Below are 13,482 nucleotides of genomic sequence, written 5' to 3'. Positions count from 1 at the left end.
AAGTGACAAAATGATTTTCCAAATCACAGCTTGGACCATATTAATCTCCTACTGAAAAAAAAACTACATTGGATCTCTATTATTTCTAAGATCAAATATAAAATTTTCTTTTTTAAATTAAAGACTTTTTACCAGCCAGCTTCCTCCTGTACACGCTCACCTCCACACACTCTATAGTCCAACCGTACTGTCCTACCCTCTGTTCCTCACACATCTTCAATGTGCTCTATTTTCTGCCTTCGTGTCATCCCCTCTTGCTTTTTGACTTTGGCTTTGAAAACAATAGTACGATTAACACTACCAAAACATCCCTCCCTGGCTATCGTTCCCGAGATGGGTTGTCTTTCACACAACAGGGGCTACCTGCATTTTTGTATTTGTATCCTCACGATGTAGCACAGTACCTGATACATTGTGATTTTGTTGCTTCAGTTGCGTCCAACTCTTCATCTGGAGTTTTCTTGGCAGAGATACTTGAGTGGTTTGCCATTTCCTTCTTCAGCTCATTTTATAGATGAGAAAACTAAGGCAAACAGGGTTAAGTGACTTGCCTAGGGTCACATAGCCTGTAAGTGTCTGAGGCCAGATTTGAACTCAGGAAGACAGTCTTCCTGACTCCAGGCCTGGCACTCTATCCTCTGCACCACCCAGTTGCCCTACCTTGTACATAGGAAATGGTTAATAAATGCTTTTTTCATTCATTCATTCATTCATTCATTCATTCATTCATTCATTCATTCATTCATCCATTCATTCAATTAACCAGTGAGATTTACCCACCTTGTTTCAACTTGCAATTGATATCCAGTGATCTTCCCTACTTCCCTTGCCACTAGACTCTCTGAAAGTGAAGTTGCTTCATCTTTTTTTCCTGTTTCCTTATTAGCAAGATGAGTGGACTGCACTATATGACCTCATAGATCCCTTTTAACTTTTTACACTCTATGGGTTTAAGTCCAAGCTTTGGTCTCCAAAACTTGACTCTGTATCCTCTGGTAACTATTTCCTGGTGCGATGCTGGAGACCTGCCATGACTCATTTCTGATTGAGCCATTCCAGATGTGTTCATTTCCTTACTACCTCTAGGCATGTGGTTAAGTGTTCTTAATTTTTAAAAAGGGCAAAAAAACATTCACAGATTTCCTCTATAAAACAAGATTAATTGCAATCAACCTGGTCAGGAAGAAATTGAGCCTGTGAGAAAAGACACCAATGCAAAAGTTACTAAGGCCCCAATGAGTAATTTTAGTGATCTAGGTATAAAGAACTACATCATAGGGACAAAGATGAAATATGTCATGAAGTAAATTCAGTGCTTTTAGGAAATAACAATTCTTCCACCAGTTACTGTAAGATCATGTCCTTCCCGGATCAATGAATTCTCCTGGGGCATTTGTAGAATTCTGCCTTATGGAGTGGGCACCTGAAAGTTCAGTTAAACAGTTAGGACATCTAAATAGGCTGTATATATAACCCACCTTAGTAAGTCAGGCTGCATATAAACTCTTTAGAAAGTATGTTTAGCATACACAGTTTACATCTCAAAATAATAACTGGAAAAGAGCTAAAAGCAATTCAGAATGCATCAGTTCAAGTGACTGAAAAAATAAAATGACAGCAAATGAAAATCCTTTAGAAATGTCTAGGTAACTTTTGACTTCATCTTAGCATTCAGAAACATTCAGAAGCGGGTGAGTCTTTCCTCCTTAGCCCAGTCCTGGATGTCTGCACGGCCAAAGATGACATAGATGATCATTCCTGCCAGATTGATTGCAGCTGACAGCAAGAACACGTTCTTCCAGCCGGATACTGAGTCCTGTGGGTATAAAACTGACACTAGTATCATTCCAGGTATTTTCAACTCTTCTAAGTCCCAAAATTCTCCCTTCAGTTAAAAGGTAGAAGAGTCCCATGGTAGATAGGATCTACTATGGAATTTTCATGGCACATCATGGTGAAAGTGAATGATTGGCAGCAAAAAAAACAAGCCTCAAAACATGGATGGGGCAAAAGGCATTTATAATGGAATCATAGCTTGTTCTGTTTTATTTGGGTGTTTACATATTAGTTCATGGTTGTTCTTAGGAAATGTAGACAGCAGTATAAATAAAAGGTTGTTTTTTATTTAAAAATAAGTTTTGGTGTGATTGCTATTTAAAAAATCTCTCGTATTCTAATTGCCTTTTAGATCATTAAATTCATTGTTACATAGATATAAGAAAAGTAGCAAAATGATCCCTGTGAAGGCTATATTAGAGCAGAATTAATCACAGTTTGGATCTACCAAAGAAATCACTACCTGTGCTGCTCCAGGCCTGAAATCAGGAAGGACTGCATTCAAAACTAGTCTGGGGCATATATTAGCTGTGTGACCCTGGGCAAGTCACTTAAGTTCTGTTTGCCTCAGTTTTCTTAACTATAACATGAGGATAATAACAATACCTATCTTAGAGTATTGTTGTGAGAACCAAATGAGATATTTGTAAAAAACAAAAACAAAAACAAAAACATGGAGCATAGTGCCTGGCACATAGTAGGTGCTATATAAATTTGTATTCCTTTCCTTTTATTGACTCTACATTCTCTGGACACTTCCTCTCCTCTTTGTTGTTTTTTTTTTTTTTAATCACCTAGGTCTCACTTGACAAGTAAAATTCAATTATTTTGAGATAAGAACTGTTTGGAGTTTATTTTGTGTTCCCATATTGTGTTTCTTTCTATAAAATGTTTGATCAAGGCAGAGTCTAAATCTTTTTTTTAAAAAAAATGTGATTATGTTTTACCTGCTTTATGAGATAACCAGTAACAGTGGGTGAAAGGATTCCTGGTATCATAGTAAAAACTCCTCCAAGTCCCATGAGAAAGCTAGCATACCTGAGAGAAGAAAATTTTGCCAGGTTAAACTGGTTTTTCATTTAGCCTGACATAAGCAATTAACCTATTATTTGAACAGCAACACATTCCCCACATATTTTTATAGAACATGGGCATTGCCTTTACAAAATCCTACTCTGATGCCTCATTGCAGTATGGAGGTGACTATGGGTTCTTCAAGGCTATGGCAGCAAGGGAGAAGCTTTGTAAGGTTCTACCATGTTGGCAAGGTTTTGAGTATGACCGTGGCAACAGACTGAAAGCAGGACCAGCTTTGCTAAGTATGGGGATCTCTTTGCCAGTACCTGGCCACTTGGTGATGTGATTTTTGGCTATCACAAGCCATTAAATAAAGAAAAAAATGACTCTAAGCTCTGTGTAGCCCCTTTCACTTCTGCTGTAACAGAATGGTGGAAAGAGGTCAAAAAGTGCAAGAATCACAACGGTTTTGGACCATGTATAAACTTGAATTTGATTGTTAGTACTCCAAATGTAAAATGCTGGCCTGATGAACAACAAATAGACATACTGTTAGAGGAGTCAAATCACATAAATCTTGACATTTTTTTAATAAATGAAACCCAAAGAAAGGACTTTGCAGCTAAATGGAAGTCTGAGTCATAGATGAGTCATGGAAAGGCAAAGAAAGGAGTTGACAGAGTACATTTACTATAGGTCAAATGGACATAAAAATATTTTTCCATAGGCTATCTGATCATCTTGTATTGCAGTACTGATAAGTATTTGCCAAAAGACCATATGAATAATTGCAGCTTATGTACCAACACTTGTTACTGATGATGAAGAGTTAGGGAAATTCTATAAAGACCTGTGGTAAGACCCTTAAAATTCAATCAACACACACTTTGATACTAGTTGGCTTTAATACAAAGGTGGGGGAAGATGAGGATGGTGAGAAATATGTAGGAAAGCATAGTCCAGGAAGAAGGAATGAGAAAGGTTAAGAGTTGTAGAATACATAGGTGTAGTATATCTTTTAAAAATCATAAACTCCTTTTTCTAAAAACAAAACAAAACAACAAAACAACACCAGGAGACACCAACCTTGGGGAATACAATGGATACATTGCCCAAAAGTTGAATCACATCAATATCCACATTTTTTCAATAAATGAAATCTTATTATTATTTTTTTTTGGTGAGACAGTTGGGGTTAAGTGACTTGCCCAGGGTCACACAGCTAGGAAGTGTTATGTATCTGAGACCGGATGTGAACTCAGGTCCTCCTGACTCCAAGGCTGGAGCTCTATCCACTGTGCCACCTAGCTGCCCCAATAAATGAAATCTTAAGAAAGGACTTTACAGCTAAATAGAAGGATGAGTCACAGGTACTCCATGGAAAGATAAAGAAAGGGGAGTAACTACGTGGTGCAGTGGACAGAGCACCGGCCCTGAAGTCAGGAGGACCTGAGTTCAAGTCCGGCCTCAGACCAGACACTTGACACTTACTAGCTGTGTGACCCTGGGCAAGTCACTTAACCCCAATTACCTAAAAAAAAAAAAAAGATAAAGAAAGGAATTGGCAAAGTAGATCTATTGCATGCCCAAAGGCAACAACTAATATAATCGTTTCTTGGGATATCTGGTGATCTTGTATTACAATACTGAGGAGTATCTGCCAAAAGACCACCATGCAAATAATTGAAGTGTTGAAGTTTCTTCACCAATATCAATTGCTGAGGATGAAAAAGTAGGGAAATTCTATTTAGAACATGATAAGACATTTTCAGATTAAGCCGACATACACTGTGATACTAGGTAGCTTCAATACAATGAAGAGCCCTGTTCAATGCCCTTCTGATCTTCACCTGATAAACATCTGGAGACACATAAAGTCAAAAATGTTCACAGTAGTGCAAAGTCCCACTTGAAGAGAGTTTCTGTATGGATTTTGAGATTCTTCAGAAGCTTTTGTTTGCAAATGATATTATGCTGGTTGCATTAAGTCCTAGCACATTTCAGAACTTCCTCAAAGAGTTCTATAACTGCTCCAAATAGTTTGGCCTAACCATCCTCACAGGAAAGACCAAGCAGATGAAGAATATCTAGTGCCAACATTATGACATATAGTTGGATGGGAATGTCATAGAGCTTATTCAATAGTTTGTTTATATGGATCAGAAAGTATAAGTGAACAACAAATTGGAACAAAAGTTGAACAGGAGCAGGAAAGTGGGTTGAATTATCTTTAGGATGTGGCAAGGCTCTTTTAATGACCCCAAGCTTCTCATAGAAACAAATGACTATCTTTTTGATAGCAACATTGTACAAATTTTGCTGTTGAGCTGCAATACATGAAATACAATAATCTCCAAAGATTTAAAAATTAATATCATGAAAAGATAATGGATAGGTGTATTGTGGGTGTGAACCATCTGCAACATATAAGCTATGAGGAATTTTAAAGGAGAAGAGCAAAAGTTGTCATCAAGGAAATCTATGATGGGAAGAGAAGATGATCTGGAGGAGTAGTGAAGTTGAGGGATGAGAGCTGTACAACTTGAGTCCTACACTGGTACCCTGCCACTGTCAAGAGAAAGCTAGGATGGGCTCGAGCACCAGGGTGGACCCCCTGTCGTGAACCCCTAGGAGGATATGGAAGGCAGTTTCACAAGATGGGCAGACATAGTTGAGCTTTGATCTGTATCACTGGCTCAAAGAAATCACAAATTTATTTGATTATTTGAATATGGTCGCTGGGAAAAAATGATGTCAGCAGTAACTTATAGAAGTCAATCTCTTCTAAGGAGCAAAATGAGTTTTAACCTCTTCTACATGGGACGGGTAGACAGTAATCATATAGTACATGGCTCAATACATATCAACCTTCCAGGGAACACTGTGATACAGTAGCACATTTGAACCAAGGAGGCATCAAATTAGATTTCCACCCTTTAGGAGACCACAGGTGGCAATCCAACTCTTCTTCTGGGTCCACAACACAAGCTCTGTATCCTGAGTAAAGCACATTAAACTCACACAGCAAATAATGAAGCTATGAGGTCCCCCATTTTTATAGATCAATGCCCTATGGGTTCTATGGTCCTGGTAGGCAGTAGACTTTCAATCCAGGATCAATTCAACTAGACAAACATTTATTAAACACCTGCCACAGGCTAGGCAGTACTGTACTAGATTCTGGGGATATAAGAGGAAAATGTGAAAACTGTCTCTTCTCTTGAGGAACTTACATTCTATTGGAGGGTCCCACACACACATGGATGTATGCATACATACATATACATATGTGATATATGTACACATACAAATTATATATATAGATACAAACTGTAAGTATATTCACATATATACACATATATTTACTATATAGACATACTATATATGTGTACATGTGCATATCCATGTGTATGCACTAATACAAAAAAGTAAGCATTAGGGTCATATAAAATTACTTTTGTCCAAAGGCATCAACTATTCCTTTGGTCCTTATTCAAGTGGCAGGTGTTTTTAAATCATCAGATACAAGATATTTAGCACTTTCCAAGGATATCAAGAATATTATCCCACTTATCAAAATCCTCATCTCCAATAGCTTGGCAATAATGATATCTTGAGCCCACATCAGTAATTTCTGCCCCTTCCTCTATTTTGTCTGCTGTGATTAAAATAGGAATGATACTGGTTGATACTATAAGGCTGACAAGAATCGATGCCAATACACTAATTAACTTTGGCAAATTGTGGTTGGGTACAAAGAGATGAAAATCATCAAGTGGTTAGAAACCATTTGCTGGTTCATTTAATGATTTCTGGAAATGGGTGAGCAGGCGCCAGTCATTTAGACTCAACTGAAAGATAGACATCCTGTTGGCAGCTCTGTTTCCATAGCACTTATCCCTATCAACTTCAACTTTATGGGTGGTCTGCTTCTACTTTATTGAAATGATCGGCAGACCCAAAACAAATGGGAGCAAATCTGATCATCTAGGCATCTGCCTCAGATCGTGTGGCACATATATCTGAGAATTATTACAGTAAGGGGCAAAGTTGCATTAGGGGTAAGGCTTAATGAGTTTTGAAGAGCTTATTAGTTTATTATCTCAAACACCTGGAGTTTCATGTGTGAGTATTCATTCCCTCCACAAATGCAGATTAAAATCCTTCCTGTAGCTCATTAGATCGTCTTTGAGAATAGAGGTAGCCAAAAAACGAATTGCCTTGTTGTGTACCTGGTAACTGGTAAATTGCATTTAGAAAGGCTGATCCTGGAGCAATGGACACAGTCTCCATCACCAATTCTGCACTTAAAGACTTTCTAAATTGTCAGGAAAAGCTAGATGTTAAGATATGATCTGCTACCATTGCAGTTGAGAACTACATGTCACCTCCACAGGACTATGCAGCATCAGAACAGGGCCTTAGTGGAAGAAAATGCCTTTAGGAAAAGGATAATAGTAACAGTAAGTCACATTTACATAGCAATTTATAGATTATAACAGTGGTATCAAACATATGGCCCACAGGTCATATGTGACCCACATCACTCCCAAATGTGGGCTGAACCAGATTAAAATGTAATTGGGGAATATTTAATGGGATAAATAAAATATAATAAAAATAAATAATGTTAAAATGGGGTTTTTTTCTGTATGCAGTCCACAGGAATCCTTGCATGTGGTTTATTGGTCCCTCTTTTTTTTTTTTTTAGTTTGACACCACTGGTTTACAAAGTCCTTTCCTTATAATAATCCAATGAATTAGGTAGTAATCACCCCATTCCACAGATTTGGAAACTAAGACTTAAAGAAGTTGGGACTTTTTCCAAGATCACATACTAAACATAACAGCTAGGATTTGTAGCCAGGTTTTCTAGCTCCAGGACCAGTGCTCTTTCCACTACCCCACAGTGCATAAGGGAGAGGAGAAGAGGCCAGGAGCCCTACCTGGGAGCGATATCTAGGGAATTAATCATGAATCCAGAGTAACACAGGCAGCTTATTCCCATAGAGAGCATCAATAAGGTAATAGCAGTGATGGAACTGACGTATGGCACAGCTGTGATGAATACTGATGGGAGAAGCATTCCTGGGGAGCAAGGACACACAAAAAAACCATGGACACGTTGTTGGGAAAATTTTGAGGTCTACTGTAAGAAATGCACTAGTGCTGACTGCTCACACGGAAATGTCCTCACCCAGAACTGTGAAGAGTTTCCTAACCACCACTAGACTCAGAATCTTCTTGGACAAGAGGAAATCTGCCATTTGACTTCCTAAGGTAATACAGATCCACGCAGCAATAGAAGGCAGTGCACTCAGAATCCCATTCTGTGAAGAGAAGAAGTGTGCAAGGATGACATGGGTACCAGAAACAAGATACTTCATTGCCTAGACCACTCACAACGATTGTCTCTGGGTTAAATTATGAAGTTGACAAGTCTTGTATTTGGCTCACCCAGACTTACTTTTTTGCACCCATCTTTGTTTGGTTAAATACCCCTAATCCAGCAAGCTTCCATACCACCCATGCCTACCTGCCTCAATTTCCTCATATTTTAAATGAGAGTGCCGGACTAAATGATGTCTAAGGTTCTTTCTCACTCCATAATTCTAGGATTGTTTGGTTCCCATGACAGTCTTATCAGTTTCATAGAAAGTAACTGAGAATTGAATAAGGCATTCACAAAAAAAAAAAAAAGCAGGGATCATCTACTCACATTTTTGATGTCAAAATCAAACATAATGTTTATCAGTAGTGGCAGTGATATCGTCAGGTTGGTGACTAACCAGAATCGGCAAAAACCAGTGATTATAATAGCCCACAGTGGGAGGGATCTGATCATGGCACTGACGGGCAACGACCAACTGGGGGAGCTGTTCTAAAATGAAATGCAACAGTTAGCACAGAGAACTAAGCCTATGGGAGGAAGTTTGGTTTGAAGCAAAGTGCTCATGCTACCACTCACCACTTCTGACCAGAACTGTTACTAGGAATATTTGTGACCAGGAAAAATGCTATTAGAGATGGGGAGGGGAAGGCACTGGGCAGTCCCATTGAAATGTAGTTATACGGGGAAACGACACATGCTGTCTTTCATAGTCTAACCCTTACACTAAGAAGCTAAGTGCTATAGTGATAGGATTTTAGCTGAGGAAGCCCAAGCACGGTTGTACCAACAGTGCAGAGGACTATAAGGCAAAGTGCAAGGATGGTGGTCATTGCTAGGATGAAGAATTCTCTCTTTCTTTTGCCTGCCCATGATGGTCAGAGCTCCATTTGCTCTGTGCTGATTAAAGCCCTGCTTCTGAGAAATCAAAACACAAATACAAGGTAGAAGCAACAGTCTGGAAATCTAGTGGCATCCTCTTTTGGAAAGGGCGCTGGATTAAGAATCAAGAGGCCTAGGTTTGATTCTTAATCATACCATTTATTAGCTTTGTGACCTGGGGTGAGTCCGTCACCTTTCTGGGTAACTGTGTTGTTTTTGTTTTTGGTATTACGATAGGGATGATAATGACTGTACTACCTAAGTCACAGAGTTAAGGAAACAGGTGAGATCATTTTTTCAGGGGAGTTATATCTATGCTGCCAGCTGATGAGTGTGGCACCATATTTTAGGTTAGAGATGCATAAAGCCAAGACACAAAGAAAAGAGCTTTATAGGTAAAGGGTAGGGGCTGGGATGATGAGAAAGACAACTTAGACTGTTTTTCAATAGTTTACTTGGCTCTTTAAGGTACAATAATAGTTTCTGAGGGATAGCCATCAGATATTACATAAGCTTTGAAAAAGGAGAGGGAGAGAAAGGATTTTAAGGACTGAGAAATCAAGATTGTGTTAGGGATCGAGAGGGACTATCTGGCTAAAGTAGTAAGATACCCTAAGAGGACTATGGTGCTGCTAGGTAGAGTCAGCTGGTGAGGTGAGCAGTGATGCAGGAGAGCCAGGAAGCATGGCCTAAATAGAACAGGCTGGCAGAAAGGAAAAGAGACAGAAGGAGCTTCTTTCTGCATGAGAGTTTTTTCCTGAGAGTGTATGCCCAATGTCCAAAGTAGGAACCAAGTCATTTTAAATCTGAGCACATCATCAGGTGAATATGAGACTACTCATGCCCAGTTCTTATGGTGAATGGGATGGCAGTGCCAGTTGGTGGTTTAATATGTAAGGTACTTTGTAAACAATTGTTTGCCCTTCATTCTCGAAGAGAAACATGACATCAGGGAGGTGACACCTTGACATGCACGTGAATTGGATTTAAGTGAGGGAGGGCTTTGCAGAGTCACCAGCCTCACTTTCTCCTCCAGAACCATCTGGGTCCAGTGGCAAGATACAGATCAGGATGACTGGAGATGACCCTGGGTGCAGTGGGAGACCTTGACCAAGGGGTGAGGTACCTGTAGTTTCAAGGTCACATGTGGCCCTCTAAGTCCTCAAGTGTGGCCCTTTGACTGAATCCAAAATTCCCAGAACAAATCCCCTTAATAAAAGAACTTATTCTGTAAAACTTGGACTCAGTCAAAAGGCTGTACCCAAGAACCTAGAAGACCACATTTGGCCTTGAGGCCTCAGGTTCCCCACCCCTGCTGACCTTTTTAAGCTAAGATCTTTTTTTTTCTTTTTTTTTATTAATTTATTTTGATTTATCAACAATCACTTCCATAAACTTTTGAGTTTAAATTTTTTCTCTCCCTCCCTCCCCTCTCCCTTCTTAAGATGGCACGTAGTCTGATATAGGCTATACATATGCATTCCTATTAAACATATTTTCACATTACTGATGTTGTAAGGAAGAATTAGAACCAATAGGAGGAACCACCAGAAAGAGGAAACAAAACACAACACAAGAAAAAAAAAAAGATCAAATAGTATTCTTCAATCTGAATTCAAACTCCATAGTTCTTTCTTTGGATGTGGATAAGATTTTCCATCATGAGACCTTTAAGCTAAGATCTTTAACAGGTCTCAGTTTGACTGAAGCAATGCCCATTCAGTGATTAAGGATTAGGTAAGAAATGAGTCAGAGAATGGCCTCTTTACCTAGTCAAAAAAAAAAAAAACAAAAACAAAAACCAGACCCTGGGAGGGGAAGACCCTCCAGGTTTCTGGCGAAAATAGAAACAATTGCTATTTATATTCACTCTGATCCAATCAAACTATGACCACGTAGAACTTGGCCTGGGAGCTATTGGCTAATCAGTGAGAGCCAGAGTGATTTGGGTTTAAGGCCTAGTCCTTAAGAAAAAAATCTAGCCCACAAACTCCAAGATACATTGTGTGGTTTCAGGGATTAAATCTTACATTCTTTTGGGCAGAGCACCCACAGGTAAGGGTATGATACCCTATGAAGAAACAAAGAAAGGAAGGAAGAGAAAGAGAGAGACAGAGAGAGAGAGACAGAGAGAGAGAGAGAGAGCCATGTTGCCCAACTGGCCATTTCTAGTTGGGTCCCCAATGGGACAGTTTCTGCTACTATAAAGCCTGTAAACAATTTAGCACAATATAAATGTTAGCTGCTTTTATTAACATACCTCTCCAGCCAATGAAAAAGTGATATATTCCTTTTCACTCTCACTTATATAGGGATGATTTATAGGATCATCATAAACTAGAGAAAACCAAATAACACAGCAGACACAGCCAATTCCTCCTAGGAAAAACAATAAAAAGTTAATGTTGATGATTTTGCCCTCTGATATGATTCTGCCCCATCTTTGTCTAGTTCAGTTTCTCTCTCTCTCTCTCTCTCTCTCTTTATAATATTTGTTTATATATATGTGTATGTATATGTATTCCATATCTGTATCTATATCATCTCTATATAATCCATATCAACATTAATATTTATCTCTATATGTATATCAATAGCTTTATATTAATTTATATCAACATCTTCATCTATATCTTTATCACCAACATCTGTCTCTATATTTTATATAATAGCCTCAATGTTCAGAATTTCCTTCACTCCTTATGGACCCATTTTATGTATTTTGTTGTTCATTTCTCCCCCAAACCCACTTTATCATCTCAACTTTCTAACCACCATCTCTTCCTTTTCTGAATATAGACTTCTGTCTTTAAGTCTGAGACTTATGGAATCCCACAGAATCAGAGTCAAAAAATTTCTGAATCTGATGGGACCTCATAAGTAATACAGTTCAATTCCTACCTGCAAAGGAATTCTATCTACATATGAAGGAATAGTGGTTATCTACCATTTGACTGAAGAATTGTAGTATCAGGGAACACACTACTGCCTGAATCAGTCCATTCTGTTTTTTGATATTTCTAAATGTTTGCAAGTTTTCCTTATATCTCTAAGTTCATGTTTTTGCACATTTCAGTCATTGCTCCTAGTTCTGCCTTTGAGGGTCAAGCTGAGCACACCCAATCTATCTTCCAAGATACAACCTTTCAAATATTGAAAGATTACTACTATGGTATGAAAGATGGAATGACTGAGGAACCAGAGGTTCGAGCTTCTGAGCATGTTGATTTATTAAGCAATGCAGGCCAACTGCCTAATAAATCAGGACCAGTAGCCCTCCTCAGCTTTGGCACTTGACCTGGAATACAGAGAGAGACAGATTTCTGTACCTTAAAAACAACTAATTAAACACTACCAATTAATTAAAAGAAGACAATCAGGATACAAAATTAAGTAATCTGATTTCTGACTGGAGGAAAGATTAGGGACTTTTCAAGTTGAGAGGGGGAGAACAAACGGGTTGGATTCCCTGAAATCAGAAAAAGAGATGTCCCACTCTGACCCCTCCAAGTATCTGTAAACAATCAAAGGAACATGGAAATAATAACTGATTCGTCAGTACAGCGCCAGTTTTAAGATAAGAAGTATGGGTTGCTTGAGATGTATAATTGTGAGAAAACTCCTTGCATCAATATTTAGACCTGACTGGGTTTCTGGTAAGGATAACCTAGGTGCTTAGTTAAGGGTCTCTAAGCAGCAGACAGACATGGTACAGTTTCCCAGCCTTTTAGGACTAGGTTCAAACAACACAATAATTTTTTTTTTTGCAATTCCCACCATTGAATAAAGTTTTCACAAGACAGAAATTGGACTAGACCCATAATTAAATAGAAAGGAAACTGAGCTAGATCCAGAATTGAGTCATAAGATGGAGTCAGCACAGTTTACCCAACACCCACTACCACCCACCACACTATCGTGTCCATCCCGAGCCTCTCTTCAAATTCCAGTCCCTTCAACTGATTCTCATAGGGCATAAATTTGAGATGTTCATTGTCCTTATTGCTGTCCTCTAGATAAGCTCTAGAATACTAAGTGTCTTAGTCCTCTCAAAATAAGTTGCCCCCAAAAGAATAGTCTGAACATGGTCTAAAGAGGCCACAGTATGGTCCATATTCTCTCTTAATGTAGCCTAGAACTGTATTAGTTTCTTAAGTTGCCATACCATTATATGGATGTATATGGAGGTTGTAGTCCAACAAAACCCCAAGATCTATTTTTCAGGCAAACTATTATCTAAGAACCCTTCCCCCATCTTGTGCTCATAAAGCTGACAAAAAAAACTAAAATAATAGATTTTATTTCCATTCATTCATCTTTTTAGATGCAACCCAGTGTTCCAGCCTGTCAAGATATTT

At 38.7% G+C, this 13,482-nt stretch overlaps 1 protein-coding gene across 2 annotated transcripts in view; it reads right to left on the bottom strand.

The window, feature by feature from the left end:
* Window positions 1-1,499: 1,499 nt before the first annotated feature.
* The window catches only part of LOC114042249 (probable small intestine urate exporter), a 55,717-nt gene continuing 43,734 nt past the window's right edge, over window positions 1,500-13,482 (bottom strand). For both annotated transcript variants that reach the window (XM_027860907.1, XM_027860908.1), the window contains 6 exons: window positions 11,385-11,503; window positions 8,573-8,734; window positions 8,051-8,183; window positions 7,800-7,941; window positions 2,784-2,874; window positions 1,500-1,816 (listed from right to left, as the gene is read on the bottom strand). In XM_027860907.1, the coding sequence (XP_027716708.1) occupies window positions 1,682-1,816; window positions 2,784-2,874; window positions 7,800-7,941; window positions 8,051-8,183; window positions 8,573-8,734; window positions 11,385-11,503 (782 nt within the window). In that variant the 3' untranslated portion in view covers window positions 1,500-1,681. The remainder of the gene's footprint in view (window positions 1,817-2,783; window positions 2,875-7,799; window positions 7,942-8,050; window positions 8,184-8,572; window positions 8,735-11,384; window positions 11,504-13,482) is intronic.

This window comes from Vombatus ursinus, unplaced genomic scaffold, assembly GCF_900497805.2.
Source record: "Vombatus ursinus unplaced genomic scaffold, bare-nosed wombat genome assembly UNPS02014322.1, whole genome shotgun sequence".
In the NCBI taxonomy this organism is placed as follows: domain Eukaryota; kingdom Metazoa; phylum Chordata; class Mammalia; order Diprotodontia; family Vombatidae; genus Vombatus; species Vombatus ursinus.
The sequence above is the reverse complement of the archived record's forward strand: the minus strand, read 5'-3'. Positions and strand labels throughout refer to the sequence as shown.